Source organism: Helianthus annuus, chromosome 9 (assembly GCF_002127325.2).
Source record: "Helianthus annuus cultivar XRQ/B chromosome 9, HanXRQr2.0-SUNRISE, whole genome shotgun sequence".
Classification (NCBI taxonomy): domain Eukaryota; kingdom Viridiplantae; phylum Streptophyta; class Magnoliopsida; order Asterales; family Asteraceae; genus Helianthus; species Helianthus annuus.
The window spans coordinates 167,335,366-167,358,114 of record NC_035441.2 but is presented as its reverse complement, the minus strand read 5'-3'; the positions used below and the strand labels follow the sequence as shown (position 1 = coordinate 167,358,114).

General features: G+C 37.3%; 3 protein-coding genes across 3 annotated transcripts; 2 read left to right on the top strand and 1 right to left on the bottom strand.

Annotated features, from left to right (window-relative positions):
- Positions 1-3,225: 3,225 nt before the first annotated feature.
- Positions 3,226-6,214, top strand: LOC110876705. The gene is made up of 2 exons (XM_035977115.1): positions 3,226-5,049; positions 6,134-6,214. The coding sequence occupies exons 1-2, from the start codon at positions 3,226-3,228 to the stop codon at positions 6,212-6,214; spliced, it is 1,905 nt and encodes a 634-aa protein (XP_035833008.1).
- An 84-nt stretch (positions 6,215-6,298) lies between these two features.
- Positions 6,299-14,300, top strand: LOC110879461 (serine carboxypeptidase 1). The gene is made up of 9 exons (XM_022127925.2): positions 6,299-6,682; positions 7,367-7,474; positions 7,558-7,829; positions 7,910-7,933; positions 12,887-13,114; positions 13,582-13,688; positions 13,796-13,882; positions 13,963-14,068; positions 14,147-14,300. Exons 1-9 carry the CDS (start codon positions 6,310-6,312, stop codon positions 14,297-14,299), a joined length of 1,458 nt encoding a protein of 485 aa, XP_021983617.1. The 5' UTR covers positions 6,299-6,309; the 3' UTR covers position 14,300.
- A 224-nt stretch (positions 14,301-14,524) lies between these two features.
- On the bottom strand, positions 14,525-18,477 carry LOC110879462 (uroporphyrinogen-III synthase, chloroplastic). Its single transcript, XM_022127927.2, has 9 exons — positions 18,235-18,477; positions 17,026-17,113; positions 16,271-16,337; positions 15,767-15,885; positions 15,553-15,648; positions 15,337-15,392; positions 15,174-15,259; positions 14,940-15,074; positions 14,525-14,839 (listed from the first exon to the last, which is right to left on the bottom strand). Exons 1-9 carry the CDS (start codon positions 18,406-18,408, stop codon positions 14,782-14,784), a joined length of 879 nt encoding a protein of 292 aa, XP_021983619.2. The 5' UTR covers positions 18,409-18,477; the 3' UTR covers positions 14,525-14,781.
- Between the last annotated feature and the right edge of the window lie 4,272 nt (positions 18,478-22,749).

Sequence of the window (22,749 nt, the reverse complement as noted above, 5' to 3'; positions counted from 1 at the left end):
GTTTGTTGGGCAGAAATAGGAGAAAGTCAATTATCAGGTCCAGAAGTTGTACAAGAAACCACAGACAAGATAACTCAAATCAAAGAAAGACTAAAGACGGCTAGAGATCGCCAGAAAAGCTATGCAGACAATCGTCGCAAGCCACTAGAATTTCAAGTCGGAGACAAGGTACATTTGAAAGTCTCTCCTTGGAAAGGAGTAGTACGATTCGGTAAGAAAGGAAAGCTAAGTCCAAGATACGTAGGACCATTTCTAGTAATGCAACGAATAGGACCAGTTGCTTATCGATTACAACTACCAGAAGAGCTAGCTGGAGTACATGATGTGTTTCATGTATCCAATCTCAAGAAATGTTTATCTGACGAATCCCTGGTAGTACTTCTTCAAGATGTAGAGGTAAATGAAAAATTAAAATTTGTAGAGAAACCACTACAGATAGAAGATAGAAAAATCAAGTTTCTCAAGCACAAACGTCTAGTGCTAGTCAAAGTCAAATGGGATTCAAAGAGAGGACCAGAATACACTTGGGAGCTGGAATCAGAAATGAAGCGGAAATATCCTCATCTATTCCAGTAAATCTCGAGGACGAGATTTTTCTTAAGGTGGGGAGGATGTAACAACTCTCACTTAAATTAAATACTTAGTATGTTAATTATCCAATAAGGAAACCCTAATTGAGACACCTAAGTGATTCTGCGCAAACCCTAAAATTTTCAGAACAATCGGAATCAGAATCAGGGCCCCTAAAACTCAGGGGGGGGGGTAAACCCTAGTTACGATTATCTAAATAAAACACTGTCAAATTCGAATTTTACGAAGTTGTCAACTCAGCTAGGCTAGTCCCAGACGAGGCTACCCTATAGTGATTAGGTGTCCCTTACGGACCGTAAGGGATAAAAGTCTTACGGTCCGTAAGCATGTCAAAATTAGTGTATAAATAGCAGGCATTGGCAATCGAAATTTGGCATTTGAACGACGATAAAACTCAAATTAGACGCTGAGTTATAGCAGAAACATTCCACAAGACACACAAAATCTCGAAACGCTGCCGCAAAACAGGGCAATAACTCGATCGCTATTACGATTCAACGTCCGATCGATTGTAACTATCCAACGATTGTTTGAGTGCTGCTCAAATTGAGTTTATACTTTGTTATTCATCGTGATTTCGACTTGAATGTTTGAGTGCTGTCCGAACTCGGACTATACTCTGTCATTCATTGTGAATCCGCTGAATTGTTAAGTATTGCACTTTATTAATCATTGTGAGGGTTTAATCTCGTGAATTATCGTAACTGCTGTATTAGTTACTAACCCTGTTTGTGTGCATTGTTGTTTAAATTGGGTTAATCAAGGCTAATCAGTAAGCTTATACACTGCTCGTTAAATCTGCAATGTGAGTCATTCTCTTTTTATCAACTGTTTTACAAAACTCCAAGTTATTTTTAAAGTTATAATTACAGGGATTAAGTCTTTGTAGTCTTCAATTACAGCCGGTATGTGGGGTTTTGTATACATTACTTGATAATCTTCACCATTGGGGCAGCCAATGGGTGATATGACCATAATCACAGACACCATTGGACAATTAGAGGGCCAATGGGTCGAGTGACAAAGTACCATGGGTAGTTGGTTTGATATCAGAAACATTGTAATCGCTCTTAATACTGTAATTTATAACCAATGTGTCATTTTTAGTAAACTGAATGATTCACTCAGTATTTCCCCGCTGACAAAACCTTTTTCAAACATGTTTCAGGTGATCTATTGTGATCCAAGAAAAGTGCCGTGAAGCACTACAAGCATAGAGAAGTGGCTCAATATAAATAAATAAAGAAACATGTTTTGTAAAATAAAGATTTCCCAGTGAAATCACCTTATTGTAAATTACAAGGTTTTATCCCTAATTTATGTAAACGGGCAGTTTTAATATTAAAAGATCCTATTTTAAAAAGACTTCTGCTGTCGCTTAAAATTTAATACCACGGGATTTCCTGGCTCGCGGCTCTGGACCTGGTCAAACCGGGGCCGAGGACCGTGACACTGGGTCTAAGGGGATCCCAAGGCTTATGACTCATATTAAACGTCACCATTTTGGTTCGGATGATAGGAAAGATAATTTGAGGCGTGCCATTGCTGAAGACGCTAATCTTTTTACCTCTGTTTGTGAAGCCCTTAGGTTGTCTGAACAATGGTTATGTTGGGAGTGCATGTGCCTTCATTCTTTCCGGCGGGGGTGTCACCATGAAGATCGGGTTGTTCGGTTTGTGTCAACGGAAGTGGGTGAAATGGGGTTTATTGTGGGTGTCCCTAGACCGTGTACCGTATCGGAGGTTTCCCCATCTGGAGAGGTATGTGTTGATGTTGCTCTACTTGACCGAGTTTTCTCTCTTCCTATTATAACTGTTAAGAACATCCCCTTTAGTTGCTACATGGCGTTTGCCCAAGCCTTAACCACAACTTTGAATAATGTGGTGGCTATGCCTGATTCGGTTGATGCATGGATTCGACTTCTGCTATTACCTCGGTGTACCTTGCGTGTATTTACGCCGGTTAGCCGCCAGGATAAAAGGTCGGGCAACAGGAAAAATGGTCAATGTCTCAGTATACAGCGGGCGTTGTCCCAATGGGGTGACCGTGAGGGGTTTGGCATTCTCATTCAGTCTTTGTTTGCTCAACCTGTGAAGGAGGGTCCGGAGGGTTTTAAGAAAATGTCTGGAAAAAAAAAAGCGAGGATGCGAGTTCTAATGTCAAGCAGTGTTTACGTAAGGTTGCCGATGGTCATTTTACCGCTGCAGTTAAGGTCCTTTGTTCTTCTGGGGTCGCGCCACATGATAAGAAAACTATGAAGGCTCTCATGGATAAACACCGGTGCATGCCCCCTCCGACCATGCCCGCTTTCCTTCCGTCAGAACCTCACCTTGTAGTGGAGACCGACAGTGTGCTTGGGTGTATCAAATCCTTCCCGAAAGGGACGTCATGTGGGAGAGATGGTTTGAGGGCTCAACACCTTTTGGACGCCCTTTGTGGTGAAGGGTCCGTGATTGCGGTTAGCCTACTCAGGGCGATTTCAGCTGTGGTTAACCTATTTTTGCGAGGGGGTGTCCGAGGAGTTTGGCGGAGTTTGTTGCATCTGCTCCTCTTACGCCCCTTCTCAAGCCCGATAATGGGATTAGACCTATTGCAGTGGGTTCGATCTGGAAGAGAGTGGTCTCCAAGGTAGCGATGAAGGGGGTGGGGAAGGATATGGCCAAATATCTTGGCGACTTTCAGTTTGGGGTCGGCGTTCCAAATGGGGCTGAGGCGGTTCTTTATAGTGCGAACAGGCTCTTAAATGCGCACTACCGAGACGGGTCTTTGGCTATGCTTACCGTCGATTTCTCGAATGCCTTTAACCTTGTGGATAGAACTGCTTTTTTAAATGAGGTAAGGAAAATATGTCCATCCATCTCTGCTTGGGTTGACTTTTTATATGGGCAACCAACTAGGCTTTATGTGGGGAATGATTATATTTGGTCTTCCACGGGGGTTCAGCAAGGGGATCCTTTAGGGCCTCTTCTTTTTGCCCTTGTTTTACACCCTCTTGTTCTCCGAATCAGGGATCGTTGTAAGCTTCTTTTTCACGCCTGGTACCTAGATGATGGGACCATTATTGGAGATGCTACTCAGGTTGCCAAGGCTTTAGACATCATTAGAGTGGAGGGCCCCTCCTTGGGCCTCCTTCTCAACATTAAAAAAACTGAAGTTTTTTGGCCTACATGCGACGGGGTGAAGACTCAGGAGGGTTTATTTCCGCGGGAGATTGGTAGGCCGGTGCATGGTGTGAAACTCTTGGGTGGTGCTGTCAGTAGAGATGGGCAGTTTATTAGTGGTTTGGCCCTCAAAAGAGCCAAATGTGCGGTTGAGCTGATGGGATGCCTCAAACGCCTTAAGGACCCTCAGAGCGAACTCCTCCTGCTTCGTTCGTGTATGGGGGTTGCTAAACTGCTGTTTGGGCTTAGAACGTGTCAGCCTTCTTATGTCGGGGAAGCCGTCTATGTTTTTGACAAGGGGCTTCGGAATGCGTTCGAGGACATTGTTGTTTGTAGGGGTGCCTTTTTCGGGGACCTACAATGGAGGTTAGCTTCCCTCCCGACACGTTTTGGGGGGCTTGGGATTTGTTCAGCTGAGGATGCCTCTTCCTACGCTTTTGTGGCTTCAAGGGCCCAATCTTGGGTTCTTCAAGACCACATCCTTCGCGAATGTGGGGGAGAGTTGTTGGACTCTGATTACAAGGGTGCTTTGGACAATCTGCATAGTTCTCTTCCCGATCTTGATCTTGGCGGTTTCTACATTAAAGACACCGCCCCTATTAAAGCCCAGAAAATTCTGGCGAATGCCTTATATGGCGAAATCGTCAAGACATTTGAAAAGAAGTTTGCCTTTTCCCCTCGCCAGCAAGCCGTGTTTGAGTGTTTGCGAGCCCCCTATGCTCAGGATTTCCTGTCTGTTGTTCCCATCGAAGGTTTAGGGCAATGTATGTCGGCTGTGGAATACCGGGCTATCCTCAAGTACCGTTTAATGATACCCCTTTTCCCGGTTGATGACCCGTGTCCTGTATGTCGGAAGTGTTGCTTGGATTCTTTTGGGGAGCATGCAGTACATTGCAAAGAATTACCGGGCTTTAAATATCGACATGATTTAGTTCGAGATGTGTTGTATGATGTCCTTAAGCGAGCATGGATCTCGGCAAAAAAAGAAGCTCCGGTGAACTTCTTGACTGATCCATTAGAAGGGAGTTCTACGCTACGGCCCGCTGACATTCTTGTTTTTGGATGGGAAGGAGGGAAACACGCGTGTGTCGATTTGACAGGTGTGTCCCCCCTCGTTGGGCTAAGGGACCACGGGTTTGTGGCGGGACAGGCGATAACCAAGACAGAGGCGGGCAAAGTAGCTAAACACGAAAAAGCTTGCATCGAGAATCAGCACGTGTTCGTCCCGTTCGCTTTCGATAAATTTGGCGCTCTCGCCCTTGACGCGGTGCGGTTCCTAAAGCGGGTTCAACAGGTGGTAAGCAGTAACACCGCACATGTTAAGGGGCATAATTTTGTGTTTAGCAGAGTAGGGTTTGCTATTCAGAAAGGGATAGCGACGCAGCTTGTTGCTCGTCTACCTGCCATTAGTTTGTAATCGTATTGAGTTTGTTTATTATAATAAAAAAAGACTTTTATTGTTTATTGATCTTTCTCTTGTATCTCATTACCCTCGTTGGATTCTTTTCTTTTGTGATTTCGTTTATTTATATAGTTATGATTTATATAATTTAAAACGGAAAATAAATAAATAAATAATGATCGGCATGTTACAAGTTCTTTAAAACGGAAAATAAAAATGATCGGCATGTTACTTACAAGTTCTTAAATCATTTGGATGTTATGAATTTCTGGTCATATATATTATCTAAATGTTAATTAACAAAAGATTGGTACTTTGTGTCTAATTTATCCTCTTAATATCGAGACGACGACATACGTCTAAGGGCTGTTTGTTTACCTATTAATGAGGCTCTTAATGGTTCAGAGCTCTTACTGATTCAGCACTTAATGGTTCAGTCTGTTTGTTTCGCGAGCACATGTTTGAATGGTTAAGTTTTATACTGAGTCTGAATGGTTAAGACCTCTAATCTGAATTGGTCAGACATTTGCCTCTGAACGGTTAAGCATTATACTGGCTCTTAATGGTTCAGACCTCTTACTGGTTCAGCACTTAATTGTTCAGACCTCTTACTAATTCAGCGCTTAACCATTCAGAAGTTGCCAAACAGTCTTTTCTCTTTATTTTTCCATATACCACTCTTGGGCTGGCCCAACCAGTACCACTGAGGCAGACCAAATTACATATACGGCGTTAACCAAAAACTGAAGAAATGCCAATGTGGTGTTGGAATAATGAAAATAACTAAGCTGGCAAAATGGATTGGTTGTGTCATGTAGCTTGTCAAATGGGTTCTGGTCAAACTTCTATATATGATGTTCATTTACGCAAATGTTAAAGTGCCTGCACTGCACGCGTCGAAAACATGAGATGGTTCATGGGAGAAGTTTACAATCAGATACTGCAAAATGTCACTGCCAAATTATATTATAAAATAAAGGTGGAGATTTCAAAGAGAAGTACAATGAGCCTTGGAAATGACATTGCAACAAGAGCAAGCCAGCTAAATGAATCTATATGATAGTGTGTGTGTATATATAGAGACAGATGCATACACATACATACACACAAAACACATATAAGATGATACTAGATTACCAGTTACGTACAACTAAAATGACGCGAATGTCATATTTGATGTTAATAGTTGTTTCACTTTACCTTATCGGTATTTCTGTTGCAAGCAAGGATAACCAGATCAGCAAACTAAACAAATTGATCAAGTCGAGAAGATCAGAGAATCCACCGCATGCAGAATCATGGACAAAACAAGATATATCAAATTTATCTCCGGTTTATACGGTACCTCAAGAAGGATCATTGGAGGCAGACAGGATTGATAAGCTGCCAGGCCAACCAGTAGCGGATTTTGAGCAGTATGCAGGATATGTAACAGTAGACGCAGAGGCTGGAAGAGCGTTGTTTTATTATTTTGCTGAATCGCCTCAGAATTCTTCAACCAAACCTCTAGTCCTGTGGCTCAATGGAGGTAATACATATTGGGTCGTATTCACATGCGACATGTTATGCCGAAAATTTGACACCAACCTAAACACAACATGAACCTGAAAATTGTATCAGACACGTGAATCCGAACACAACACAAGTTCCGTGGTTTTACCTGAAAATTAATATTTTTTTTTATTTTTTTTTCATATTAATACTCTAAAATTACAATTTACAACCAAAAATACAAATGTATATAAAATAATTACCTTTAAACTATAAAACCTGATGACTATTTCTCTTTCATACTTTGTATATTGGCATAAAATACCCAATGAGTTTAAATTAGGAGAAACAATTTTTTTAAACTATATAAAAAACGTTCTATATGGGTCAACCCACAAAACCAACAGGCCGATCCGAACACGACCCATAAAAATGCAATTATAATGTTTCAATCTAAACAAGAAAAAAGAATCAAACATCAGCATGATATCTAAATTTATGAGGCTATTCTAGCCCCGGAAGCCGTGAAATTCCTGAACAGGTCCAGCAGGTCGTGAATAGTAATTTCTCGACCCTTAAGAGTTGATTCGTCTTTAGTAGGATTGGTTTCGCAAGTCAAAGGGGGTTGCGGTGTAACTTGTTGCCCATTTACCTGCTATTTCTTTATAATTTGATGTTTTGGCTTTTTAATGAGAAAGAAAAATAAAAATAAATTTTATAGGACCTGGATGCTCATCCTTTGGATATGGAGCTATGGAAGAACTTGGACCCTTTCGGGTCAACAGTGATGGGAAAACACTCTACCGCAATGACTATGCATGGAATAGTGGTAATAACACAAACTCATTGCATTCGTATACTGTTTGCATAAATATTACGTAAAGGGCTAAACGTAAACGTAATAATGGACAGTGGCTAATGTAATATTCTTGGAGTCACCGGCTGGAGTGGGATTCTCATATTCAAATAGAAGTTCTGACTACACAACAGGCGACAAACAGACAGCTAAAGACTCGTATACTTTCCTCGTCAACTGGTTAAATAGATTCCCTCAATACAAAACCCGAGATTTCTTTATCACAGGTGAAAGCTATGCTGGCCACTATGTACCTCAGCTTGCTTCCCTCATTGTCGCAGAGAACAAGAAAACAAACCAAACAGTTATTAACCTCAAAGGAATAGCAGTAAGTAAAACCTACCCTACCTATATTGATATGGCATACTTTCAAGACTGCAAGCACTAATGCATTATTTGATTGTGCAGATTGGGAATGCTTGGATAGATGACACTACCCACTACCAGAAAAATGGGCAATTGTGACCAAAATTTGCTACTGAAAAGAAAATGGTAGCAAATTTAGTGATTGATTTGCCACAAAAATGCAAATACGTGTATTTAGTATGATATGGTAACAAAATGGTAGGAAATTTTGCCACCGTTTACTTTCGGTAGCAAATTTGTGGAAAATAACAAATAATTTTAATAAGTATTATAAAAATATATCTAAATCACATGTATCTTTTAATTGCGACCATATTTGTAGTGGCAACATGAAAATTTAATTAGGCGGGATAATTTTTTTAATGGATCCGCGCATTTCAAAAATTGATTAATTAGGGTTTTAATCAAAACTCTACCAAAATTCTAAATTGCTGCTCCCCCTCCGCTCCCTTACGTCTGATTTGATTGAAGAACTCAGAAACACAAGCAATTTCACCTTTCAGGGCTGCTCCCCCTCCCCTCCCTTACGTCTGATTTGTTTGAGCTACGTAACCTTCAATTCCCAATGGTTTCGCTTCCTTAATCCCACTTGCAACTACCCTAAAAGCTTCTGTTCGCGTTCATTCTTGCAAATAGTCGATAACCTTAGGTAAGTTAGCATGAATCCTTTAGACTTTTGATTTAGAATTCAGTTACTTTGCAAGTTAGCATGAATCTTGTTTAGTTCATGTGATTTTATGGCTTGTTTGACCAATTTTAGTTCATTTTTATTTGCAAGATTAAACCATGCCCACCACATGTTTGATGAAACGTCTCAATGAATTTTTTTTGCAATTTTTGCTTGTGTGTTTGCTCCCTCTAGGGTTATCTATCTTGGGAGTTTGTAGGTTTTCTCCGTAAACCTATCATTAACAACCTGACCAAAACATTGCTTCTAAAATGGGATGATGCAGAGTGTATGGTTCTAGAAGTTGCAATGCAACCAATGACATTTTGTTTATCTAAAACTGATCATTTGGAACCTAAAGTTACTCAATTTGTGTGTTAATGATATAACTTATTGCTCTCCATATCTTTTTGCATCTTATGAATTTTATGATGTTAGATTATCTATTGCTTAGTTTCACTGTTTGACATTGTGATCTTTTGATCTTCTTTTTACTGTGGTCAAAAGACAGGGATACTTTAGTGTTAAAAGGATGTTACGTTTATGATATTATAACATTCTAGAAACCAGTGGTGGACCCGTGAAGTTTTTCCTATGGGTTTTCTTTTTGTTCCGATGGTCAAATTCTCACAACCAAACGTTAAAATTTTCAGGTTGGTTCGGGTTGGGTCAAATTTCTCACAACTAAACGTTAATAAGTAGAAAGTTTACCACAAATTTCTCACAACATATACTTATGTTGTGCTGACAAGTTATCGTTTTACCTGAACTTAAGTTGAAATGACTGCACATTACACTTAAAAGTGCTTGTGGATTTGAACGTGTTTGTAATTGTTTAGATCGCCAGTGTTTTTTACATCACCTTTGATGTACTATTGTACCCTTAGTGTATGTATGTACCTCAAAACCATCAGGTATATCTTCTTAGGCACACGAGTTGTGTAAACCACCCAAGGAATTAGCATTTGTATCTTTATATTGGTAGTTCTTCTGTCAACAACTTTTACTTGTGAAAGCTTTAAACTGCTCAATCATTTACTACTTTGGGTTAACGTTTTCTGTTTATTGTAGTTACTTGCTTGTGCCTTTTCATGCATATGTTTTGTATATGATTCACACTACTAGTGCCTTTAGATTATTTTATTGCTAATAAGAAATTACTTTTGGAGTCTGTTGCCATTTATTGAAGCAAAAGATGACAATTCATTTTATTGATTTTTTTTAACTTTCCTCTGTCCCAAAAGATGTAACTTTTCATTTTTTGGTTCTTTAAATAAACAGTGTGTTCTTTTCCTTTAGAAAAAAATTCTTGTTTCTAAGGATGAATGTTGGTAAAATTGATTGTGCTCTATAATTTTTCTTAACTCTGTCTTACTAAGTGGTATATTGGTCATCAAAGACTGATATGACAGTATGTATGTTCTTTAATGTTGCATATTTTATGCCATCTGAGTTTGATTATCAACTACACGTAGGGGTATTAAACAGGTCGTGTTCGTGGGTTGGCGGGTTCAACCCGACCCAAACCCAAAAATTTTACATAAACCCGAACCCGACCCGAACCAGAAAATCGTATCATACATATGAACCCGAACACGACCCGAAGTTTCGTGGGTTGACCCGAATACGGGCCGTTCAACCCGATTTTTTTATTTTTTTCTGAAATTAATATATTAAAATTAAAATTTACTTAAGAAACACAAATGTATATAATAATATCATATTTATAAGATCTATGTTAATTTCTCTTATTAAGTTATAATTATGGCATAAAATACACACCCCATTTAATTTTATGACATAAAATTTTATTGTAAAAAAATATAATATAGTATAAATGTATTAAATGGGTCAACCCGCCAACCCGACCCGTTAACCTAAACATGTTCACGGATTCAACCTGAAACTGACCCGAACCCGTTTAGACTAAACCTAAACCCGTGAATTTCGTGTTAGGTTCGTGTCGGGTTTTTGGGTCGTGTCATAAATTCACACCCCTAACTACACGTCTTAGATTAAAAAAGGTATAAAACACAGCAGAGAGGCTCGAACTTGAGACATCTTCCATAAAAACACGCCCTCTGCTAGCTGCATTAAGTTAAACTTTGATATTGGGTTCACTTAATATTTATATATGAGTTCACTCAGTTTTTTTATATAATCTCTACTAAAAATTCAAAAGTCAATGGGTTCCGGTGAACCCGTATCCTACTACGTAAGTTTGCCCCTGCCGGCAACCCACCGCCAATAAGACATTCACTGCAAGTAATCTTTCAAGTGCCAACAATTTAAGTACACATTTCCTGTACAACCAAATTGGTCAACACCTTTTGACTATGAGTATCTGTATGCTCTATTTACATAAAACGACGGTTATGAAACAAAATCAACATTTGACACTTAGTGACCATTCACATACACATCTGAAATGTGAAATTATGACAACGGCCGGATTCATTTTCTAAGGTGTTCAAACATACCCATGGCCTAGTGGTGAATAAGTCGCTAAAACAAGGATTATGCTAACAGGCTTGCATCTTGTTTGGCAACTAAGGTAATCGTTGCTCTACTTATATTATATATCTTTCACACTTGGATTTGATTTTATATGTTTTTTTTGTGCAAGGACATTGACATTAGCCTGTTTGTCCCTCTTTAAGGTCTTGTAAATATGTTCTCAACACATTCATGCAGGTGATTTTCCATATGCTGCTCTGTTTTTTTTTTCTTTTTACATTAATTAATGACAGTTTAAGTGAGCATCTTATGTGTCAAGACTATCCTTTTTTGCAGACTTTTCAAAATAAAGGGCTTGCTTTGTTGCTCATGGTGTCACATGTTAGATGAAAGGGTTCAAGGATGTATTATGGTAACATTTTATATTTTCATTGTCATATAAGTGGTGAAGATTCTACTCACCAAAATATTTTCATTGTCATAACATTTTATATTTTCACTTAATGACGGTTTAAGTGAGCATCTTATATTTTCATTGTTATTTTTTTATGGCAGCTTCTAGTTGAGCTATTGCGAACGCTGGAAGCGATGTCTCACCAAATTTTCATGTTTGAGGTAATATTTTTGATAGTAGACTTATTTTTTTCCCATTTCGTTGCTAATAGCTCTTTGTTTTCTCGCACGTAGGTGCTACCAAGGAAGCAAATGTCTAACAAGATTTTTATGCATAGGTAAATTCTTTGTTATGATACCGATTTCATGTCTGAGGTTTGTACACCGACTTCTCACGTCTAAATGTCTACTATATCGAATCAAAAACTAGATTTTAGAATTGAAATCCCTAGTCTATGTTAGAAAATGCAAGACGAGCGTGTTGGTTGATGGGGTCAAGATGGTGTCAGGTTGAATATCGTAATTTTCTAAAACTGGAAATAGTAGTAAAACTAGAAACTAGAAACAACAATAAAGAGAATTTTTTTGTATATTGAAAAGTTGAACTTAGTCATCATTGGTTGTTTTGTAGATTGAAATGTTGAACTTAATTATCAAGGAGCTCGTTAAGGAAAATGATGAAGAAAAAGAAAGGCTAAATGGAATTATTGCCGGGTTGTTGGCTGAAAAAGAAAAAGATAAGGTGGATAAAGATGCTATGCTCGATACCATGTCACAAATTGAAGCTATGTTAACAAGTACAACTTGAAGATAGGCTTCAAACACTTGGTTTTGAATGTTTCGATGTTTATCGTATTAAGATTTTCTTAAGTCATTTGATGTTTTAGCTGGTATTTCTATTAGAATGTTTATATGCTTTTGATACACATATGTTTTATATAATTTTGGGTTTTCGTGATCTTATTAGACTTTTTATATCATTTTGTAATTTTATTGATTATGTAATTTTTATGAAAAAAGCAGGGAAAAATGAAAAATCAACCTGAATAAAAAACCAATATTCAAGCAATCACAAAATGGTAGCAAATAATTCAACAAGCTTTCAATGAAGGTGGTGGTTAAATGGTGGCAAATCGGTAGCAAACAAGGTGGTTAAATGGTGGTAAATCGGTAGCAAACAAGGTGGACGGTAGCAAACTTTCAATGAAAATGGTGGTTAAATGGTGGCAAATCGGTAGCAAACATGGTGGTTAAATGGTGGCAAATCGGTAGCAAACAAGGTGGACAGTAGCAAACAAGAAGCGGTGGCAAATAATTTTGACCAGTTTTGTGGTGGCAAAAATAAGGTGGCAAAATAAGAAAATGGTGGCTATTTGGTGGCATTAGGGCAATTGACATGGGTGTTTTTGTCACCGCATTTTCGGTGGCGAAATGGTGACAACAGGGAAATTGCTACTATTTTGTGACCAAAAATTTCATGACAAAAACCCACTTTTCTAGTAGTGACCTCTTATGAAGGGATGTTTGACTATTTCTGGACACATGCTCTAAACTCTGATGAGACTAATGCAGGAATCAACAAGTATTGTGATTACATTTCTGGAAATTTCTCCGATAAATGTGAGGAGTATCAGAGCCAAGGATACAATGAATATGGTTATATCGACATATACAACATCTATGCTCCGCTATGTGATAGAGATGCACAAAAACCTGGATCCCCGGGATCTGTAAGTCCCTGATTCATCTAACGCTAAATATTGTCGAAACCGTGAGAACCAATGAAAACACAGCAAAAACTTGATCAAATTCGATTTTTTTACACTTATCATTATTCGAATAAAATGTTAGAAATTAAATTTACATGTATTCGTGAATATAAGAAATTTACAGGTGTAAAAAAATTATTAATAATGATTTTGAAAGGAGAGATGAATTGTTTTTTAATTTTGTATTTTAATAATAACTATCCGACCTCCTGCTAACCATCATCAACGATCTACCGGCTTCGAATGGTCACATGGTGAAATAGTAACTTTCGTCACCGACGTTCATCTGACGGCTGACGCCATTACCGTTAATTCACTTTCCTTGGTTATGTTGAAAATTAATATAGATATAGAATGAGGTTCAATTGACCATCTAACAAGTCGCAACTTGTAACTAAATAATATTTTAACATGATGTACTTCTACAGGTGAAGTCTTTTGATCCATGTTCTGATGATTATGTAACCACCTATCTGAATCGAGCGGATGTGCAAGAAGCTCTTCATGCCCGAAATACCTCATGGTCGCCTTGCGGGTACATCTATTTTGTAACTTTACATACTAACACTATAAACACAAAGGTTTCACATCATGGTTAGTAGTAATAAAGGGGCTGACTAATCATTTTCCTAATGTGTGTAGTGGTGTTGGATGGACAGACAGCCCAACAACCATTTTGCCTACTATCAATCAGCTAGTTGAAGACAAGATTATTGTTTGGATATACAGGTAAATCCTACATAAACCCCTTTTAAGGAGTCTTTGTACAAGCAAATAAAGCATAATATCTTTACATATTGAATCTACAGTGGGGACATCGATGGACGGGTCCCAGTAACATCCTCGAGGTATTCTGTAAACAAGTTGAAAATACCAGTAGTGATTCCATGGCGACCGTGGTACTATAACAAAGAGGTACACAGTATTCCAACACTTGAACCATAAAAATTATGAAAATGTAAAATTAACAAAATGATGCGACAAATTTGATAGGTTGGAGGATATGTGGTAGGCTACGAAGGATCAATGGTATTGACGACAGTAAGAGGCGCAGGGCATACAGTCCCGAGCTACCAACCACAAAGAGCATTAGTCATGATCTCATCATTCCTTCAAGGAATACTTCCTCCATCTTCAACCGAATAATCTGGACACAAACAATAAACTAATTAAAGTTTAATGAATAATGACCGATGGACTTGATTTAATTATACTTCAAGTTCTTATGAGATGCGGAAAGTACCAGTGGAGAGTTCTGAAAGATTTTCAACAGCTCAAATTCTTGTAACGGATGGCTCGTTTTTTCTCAGTTATGTAACTTGCTAGCAAAATAATAAACGTATACAAATATAGTGATTTGCAAGATGCGCAGAAACATAAGTTTAATTTGCTATTATTATAATTATTCCTTTACAAAGAATGTTAGTACGAGACTACAAGTCGGAATCACGAACTACCTGATTATAATTAACTTGTAAATGTTGATTTACAATATGTAAAATTTATAAACAATTGTTACAAAATTATGCTTCCTCAAGATGCTCTTCATGGTGTTACTAGAGATGTTTATGAACATCAGCTCCCGTATAAAACGTTACCTCAAAAACAAGATGCCGCAAACATTGGTTTTAGGCTTTCAAGAACTGATTATGGACTTGTAAAGCATCAAGAATGCTGTCAACCCATCTGTCAAACACAAATGTAATATAAGTTTATAACTTGACAGTAGCTCACATAGAGTTCCTAATATTATACGCTATAGAAATTACAAATTATTAGTTATTACCCTTGAAAAGAGGGGCTGGATGGGTAGTATATATTTCTCAAGCCCAATTTTCTCGCAGCTGAAGCGGTTGTCTCACCGATGCATGCAATGGAACCGTTCCAGTTATCTGGTTCGGGTAAAAGATCGAACCAAGCACTGTTTGCAAGATAAGATAAAAAGTTAAAATCTGTCTAAGCTGAGATATGTTATTTTAACAGGAAGAAACATATCATGAGAATGAAAAAAACACGTTACCGAATTGCAGAAGGTGATGCAACTGCAACTACAGAAGCAGATTGTGCTTGCTTGAGAAGCATTTGATCCACGTGTTGGACAGGTTCCTAAAACACACGAGAAAATCAATACTTAGAAGTCAGAACTTTTATTGAAGCAGCATTTAAAGAAGTAAGATATGTACCGTTGTGTATGTATTCAATCTTGTGACGTAAAATCCACGTTTAGAAAGACCTTCCTCTGAAAAACACAACCCATGGTAAGCTTTTAGTGCAACTTCGTAAGAGGACAAACAATACACATTTAGCACATTATTACAAAAACAAAAAGTTCAATTCCATTAATCTTTGTTTTATATTAGTCATATCTATATGTAACAAATGATTTATTAACCACATACCTATGTCATGACTAGCTTTTGCAGATGCAGGATATAAAACTGTGGATTTATCATTCTGGTAATGGGGCAGCTCTAAAGCGAGAACTTTACCGGTTGCTGCAAAAGAAGATCATAAAGATAAAAATTTTCCACTACATCTATTCAGATGCATCTTTTTGTAAATATGTATGCTGATTAATACTTTATATTATGAATGGGAGAAATGTATAGACACCTTTTGACGGAGTAAAGGCAACATCAATTAATTGCTTAGATGAAGGCATAGCTTCATGAAAAACGCTCGCTGTACCACTTCCAACCACAGCTACCTTCACACTTGGGGTCCCAGCAGCTCTGAGATAGAATATGAAATGAGAATAACGTGTCAACTTACTGAAAGTGTTCAAATATATGAAAAAACTAACATATTTTTATATTGAAATAATGGATGCGAGAGCTTCACGTACGCGAGGTGTTTGGTAAAAAAAAAATACTAATAAGTTGTTTATAGCTTATACATAATATTAACAACGGACACCCATCTATGGGCATTTAGAGAGAACTTGCATCATTTTCTTAATTCATAGTTGACGATTAGATACAAGCTAAGATAGGGTGGGATGTGATGAACAAAGAATATAATAAACATTCATCGAAAGTCATGAATCTTATTTAGTAAACAAAATAATGCATAAACAGTTGTGATACGATATTATAGAAAAGAGATTTCCAAACTTACTTCCAAGCTTGAAGAAACACAAGAGCTGCCTCGGGTGACGTTATGATGATCCAATCAAAACTAGCGGCTGCCAACCAAAATATCATAAAAAGATAAGTGTTAAACGGCGTTGAGATAAATAGTCACAGGTTTTATCAAAAGAAAAATCTTTAATGATGCGAAGAGAAATACGATCAGAATATCCAACTAAATCCCATCTTATGAAATTTTAATTACTATATGAGACCATCAGAGAAGTTTTATATATATAATCATCAAACAGCAAAATTACAGGCTATTGCTTAATTGGGTGCCATGTGCCAGATATGGTTTGTGACTGCACATTATATGAATCCTGCTTCTAAATAGAAATGAGTTAAAACCATGGCCGACCCTGAGAATTTGTGTACCTTGTTCGAGCTCGAAAAAATGTGCCCTTAGGCCTTAATAAAATTGGGTATTGGGCTCATTAAAGGTCTAAACCTAATGCCAAAGGGGTCAATAACTAATGTAAACCATAAGAATAGTTTTGTAAGTGGGCCTATGTTGATGTTTGTGTACCCTATTAAAAAAATATTTTACATATACATATCGGGTTTCTTTTAATAAAAAAATGTGCCCCTCGAAATATCGGCCCTGGCCGGTGGTCCTCCCCGCCCAACCCCAGGGCCGGCCATGGTTAAAACGACTAGATTCTACCAAATTAAGTAAATCAGATTTAATCTTAGTCACGTAAGAGAGATACAACAAGCTCAAATTAAGGAGTAGGAGCTTACCACTCAATAGGGAAACAAGTTTGTCGAGATCAGGCAACTGCGTATGCTGAATTAGAGGAAGCTCCAAACTGTTAATCCCATGTTTTGCCTATTCAACACAAATGATCTAATACAACGTCAAATACTTTAAAACGGTCTAAACAATAACTCCAAGATTCTACAATGGCATTCCACAGTTAAAAGTTATTAATACGTAGGTAGCAAACTAACAATAAATGACAATGTCCATTAACTCTACTATCAACTTACAAACATAATAATGTTAGCACAAGAAGAATAAAATCATATCAAAATAAGCACCAGAGCGAACATGGAACATGACATACTGGTTGCATTAGTTGTAGTCATGACTCATGATATGACCTCCTTGATACTTTTATGTAACTAAGTGACTGGATTTTTCCATTGAGTGTTGACCGGATAAAGAACGTTTGTTGTTAGTAAGTCCATTTGCAACCGACATCCGTGTGGGTGTCCATCCCTTAGGTGGATGGAGACGGAGGGGCGTCAACTGACTTTACAGAAGTGGCGAAGAGAGGCAAGGGGCGGGAAAAAGGGGGATTGTGTGAGAGGCGGAGACGTCCTTGAGCGGTTCGTGGAGGTGCGGTCACATCACCAACGTGGCCCTGTCCGTAGAGTTCATTGCACATTCCCTAAGTGGTTAATAAATAGTTGTTTGTTTTTTCTTTGTGTGGTAATTAAACAGTTCTGAATGTCAAAATTTGAAGGTTCAGCCTTCTGTCCAGACTCCAGATGGTAAATAGTAATAACAAGCAAATTTACCATAAAGTTCATTATTTACAATTTTACATGGCAATTTTATGTATAAATAAAAAACAAAGCAACATAATCTATAAGAAGCGCAATGAGTTTCATAACAGAATGACCCCTCAGATGTTCAAACAGGCAAAAAAAATAAGCTCGTGATTCAATATATAAACGTTACCATAATGGGAATGACCCCTCGAGATTCAAAAAGACGAAAAATAAATAAACTAATAATAAAAATTAATCCTTTAATGGATATTTGTTTCCTCAAGTTGAGATTAATATAATACAATAAATCTGATAACTACAGAATCATGTTTAATCAATCTCACACTTTTATCAACCTTCATACGCATCATCAGTAAATAAACAACTGAAATTGAACAATAATCTACAATTATAAAGAAGCAAAAGGTGAAATGAGAATCTAGAGAAAATTACAAGAGCAGTAATGAGTTTGTCATTCTTGCCGCGTTCTCTGGTGACAACAACTCGGTGATCGGAGAAGGAATTGGAATTGAGAGGAGAAGAAGCTCGGAGCTTGAAGGAACATGAGCGACGGTGATGGTGCAGAAGTTGCGACGGAGAGAGAGTGGTGGTAGAGAGAGAAAGCATGGTGTTGTGTTGTGTTGTGTTGGGGGTTAGGGGGCTGTTGAAGAGGGTAACGTGTTGCGTGGTGCTCTTAGATTGATTTGAGGCCAGCTGTTGCAAGTTTAACTTTCTACTATTCTCCCTCTTTTGCACCTTCATCTATTCTATTTTTGTCAAGTTTTTCCTTTCTACTTTCTCTTTTTCACTTAACTTCTTTTAATTACAGGAAAATGTCCGGATCGTCCTTGTAGTTTGCTCAGATTTTACATATAGTCAATATACTTCTAAAATTACAGCTATAGTCCTTAACTTTTGCACACTCATTCTCAAATAGTCCTTGAAGCATATGAAGGTTAATATTTTCAGTTAAGTAGGTGTGAAATGACCTAAATACTCTTACTGTTAAATAAATAACTAAAATATTAAAAGAAATTTAATTAATATTTAAAAATTTATGTGGAACCCATCACCCATCCCACCCTCTTCATCTTCCCCAATTTTCACCACCTCCACCTTTCACCACCTCCATCTTTCACCACCGCACATCATCCCACAGGGACTATCCGAACATTTTTCCCTTTTAATTAAAAACAATGTTTTCAAGACTGAATCGGATAACGAACCGAACACCTTACTGGTTCACTGATTCAACTGGTTGAACTGGATTTAAAAACCAGATGATGTAATAAATGATAATTATATATTAAGTATAACAAAATTTCAATTATTCACGGAATTTCAAATTTCAAAACAAATAAATTCATTTAACATTAAAAAAAAGAACAAGTTAATTATAAAAATTATGTACTCATTTTCATTATTAGAAATTAGAAAATACATTTATCTTTTAATTAAAAAACTTATACAAATTACAAAAAGTAATACGCCCAAACAAAAAAAAATTGTTAAACTATATAAAGTATATAAATAATAAAAAGAGTACAAAAATAATCTAAAATCTTCTAAGATTAAATCAATAAACAATCAAATAAAATAAAAAATAATAAAAAGTAAGTAATGGCCATTGGCTAGGGGTATTGGTTGTAGCATCAATTTTCGAGAAAGAGAAAAATATATCTAGCAGTACTTCTTCGTTTTCCCTTAAGGGTGTGCGGGGCACAGTTCGGTGACCCCTTTCGGGGACCGAATGTGCCGATCGGTGGGTAGCGCCAATCACTCGGGGACCGATGAGAGGGGAGGAAATTCGTGGGAGAGGCACCGATGAGAGGAGAGGAAAGAGAAGGTGGTCCCTATCAAATCAACCAATGAAAACCTTTTTTTTTTTTTTTTTAAAAAAAAACCAATTCACCTAAGAGGGGAGTGGCGCCATCAAATTGGGGTGTTAGGGGAGTTTAAGAGGGGAGTTGACGTGGCACACGGGTATTGGTTTGGCGTAAGAGAGGGGACTCACCTATTAGGTGAGCACCCCCTTCACCCTAACGTGCAGAACATTTGTCCCCGTGAAAAAAGCTCCAGCAAGATCAATCTTCAACAGCAGAACTTTCATTGTCGGTTAAAATTAAACCAAAATTTTCTAGACATACCGATTTGACCGCTGAACCGGCGAATCATCTCGAACCAGCGATTCCTGGTTGAACCGGTCGGACCGGCGGGTCCGATCCGGTCTTCAAAACCATGATTAGAAATGACCATGGAATGCGTATTCATAATTCGATTTTATATCCGTTTGAAAAACCATGTGTTATGGTCCGATCCGGTCTTCAAAACCATGATTAGAAATGACCATGGAATGCGTATTCATAATTCGATTTTATATCCGTTTGAAAAACCATGTCTTATACATGATAGTAAAATCATGTTTCATGTCTGGACCAATACCTGTTAGGTAAATTTTAGCCTGTTAGGTGGTATTTGTTTTTCTAAAATATATATGCGCAAACTCTTCTGTTTGCGTCGCGCAGACATTGTGATATGCAAACTTTTTGTTTTTCCGAAAACGTTTCATTAAAAAGATATCTGCGCAAACTCTTCTTATTGTAGACTTGGCCCAGCCACTTCTAAGATCTTCTAAGACCACCCGTAGTGGGGCGTTTTTTTTTTAAATTGAAAAAAAACGTCCGGAAACGCCCCCACCCCCATTACGGTAGGCGTTATCCAGCGTTATTTTTGAAAAAAAAATGTAACCGGCGTGTTTATTAAAACGCCAAAATGGGATTTTGATGGCTTGACTTTGGTTTGACTGGCCAATGAGAGAATAGATTGTTTTTTTTTGTTTTTTTTTAATGATTGGAAGGGGCATTATTAGGCATTATTCCCACTACGTCACTTTTGCAATAACGCCCCGTGCTGACTGTGATGACACGTGTCGGATAATGCCCCATGGTGGGGGCATTATTTTTCTTAACCACTACGGGTGGTCTAAGGTCTGCAGAAAGTTAAACACCACCACCGTCCACCACCCACCACCATCCATCACCACCACCCACCACCGTCCCACACCACCATCCACCACAACCCACCACCACTAATTTATTTTAGAAGTCTACGTACATTAAAAAAAAACAGCTTTCTTCTTGTAGACTGCAGAGGTTTGTTCCAGCTCTTTTTCTACAAATGTAGTCCGCAAACTGCAAACATTTTACCTCTTAAAAAACAAAAAGCACCTTTGGCATCGGGTATACCAGTTATTCTTGTTACTTTCTTAAGAAAAATACTCATTGGGATTTTAAATAAATTTTTTCTTATCATTTTAACTTTTATATTACTTTATCTTCTTAACAACTAAAATAAATTAAAATATAATTAACTTGAAATATGTAAAGCAATGATGATATAAATCTCATAATATAACCTAATACTTCATATGATAAAAAGTATAAAAATATATTATAAAATACATATATCAAAGGGGAAAATCGCATTATGAAACTATTAGAATAAGCCGTTACAAGACAAGGGTTAATCAAGTTTATTTCCCGTGTACATTTTGACTAGTTACTAATCATTGTTTATGTCGAAAGCAATCACAACGACATACATGTATGGCTAGCATAGTATATATGGTTGGTAATTGGTACATGTAATTGGTACATGAGGTCGTCAAGGTGGAATATTACATTTTCTATTAAAAAGGTAGAAGTTGAAACATGTGACTCTAGGCTTCTGTTGTTCAATGCTTTGTCGAAGTATTAGTGTTAGTAATGACTAATGACCATTATTAGCCAATAAAGGAAGGGATGCCACTTGAAGTATCATTATCATTATTAACTAATATTTCATCATACCATTTGTATGCCATAAAGAGCCTACTCCTTGAAATCTTTAACAGTTTAACTACATACAAAGTGAAAATTTTGCTTGATATTTAGATGGTGTTTGGGATTACGTTTTGAAGTGATTATTTGATTGTTGTGTTTGTAAAACATAAATAATCTAAAAAATGTTTGGATGAAAAAGTGATTATTTGCCTCCAAAACGCAGTTTTGGAGAAGCATGTACCTACATGCTTTTTCAAAACGCAACGCAAAATTTATTTTGAAAACACATAATCTATTTTGAAAACGCAACACCAAACGCCCCCTTATTATCTTTCGCTCAAGTTGGTATCTTTCACCTCAAAAGACAAGTTCATAGTCCAAATATTGTTATATTTTTTTCTCAAATAGTGTTTTTTGTTTTGGAAAAAGGCCTCGAGTTTTTAATTTGCTTTAGGCCATCAAAATGATTGAGCCGACCTAATGAGGACGGACTTCCAAAAATATCTAAATGTATAAACAAAGATCTAGCCCTTGAATGATAAAATTACTTATTTGTAGCATACTGTTAATTATGGAACCATCAGGGACTTAATCAGAGCCGTCCCTATAGGCTTCTAAATCTAGGCAACGGCCTAGGGCCTCCAAAAAATAGGGCCTCTAAATATTTTAAAAATCTTTATATAGCATGTGTATTATGCATTAGACCCAAATAAATAACCAATTTTTAAATAAAAGAGCTTAATTCCAACTCCAACCAATTTGCAATTCATATTTAATTTAGTCCGCCATCTTTATTTATCTTTATTTTCACTAACTGTAACATCGCACTTGCCCATTTTGCTTAATTGTGTTGTCGATTGAGGAAAAATTAGACGTGAAATTAATGGTGTCGCAAGGATAATCTAGGTTGGTTAACGGCTATTTTTTATAGTGATCTCTATATATTATGATTCACTTAATCATGTTCTCTCCAAGTTCCTAATTGATACTTTGAATTTTTGAATTTTGATATTGTGCTTGCGACTGAGGCTTAGAAGGAAAAAAACAGAACCGATATTTTCTTTATACCCATTCAAAGGGCCTCACCTCTGTAGTTTGGTTAGGACCTCCAAAAATGTTGGAACGGCTCTGGACTTAATGAAGGATA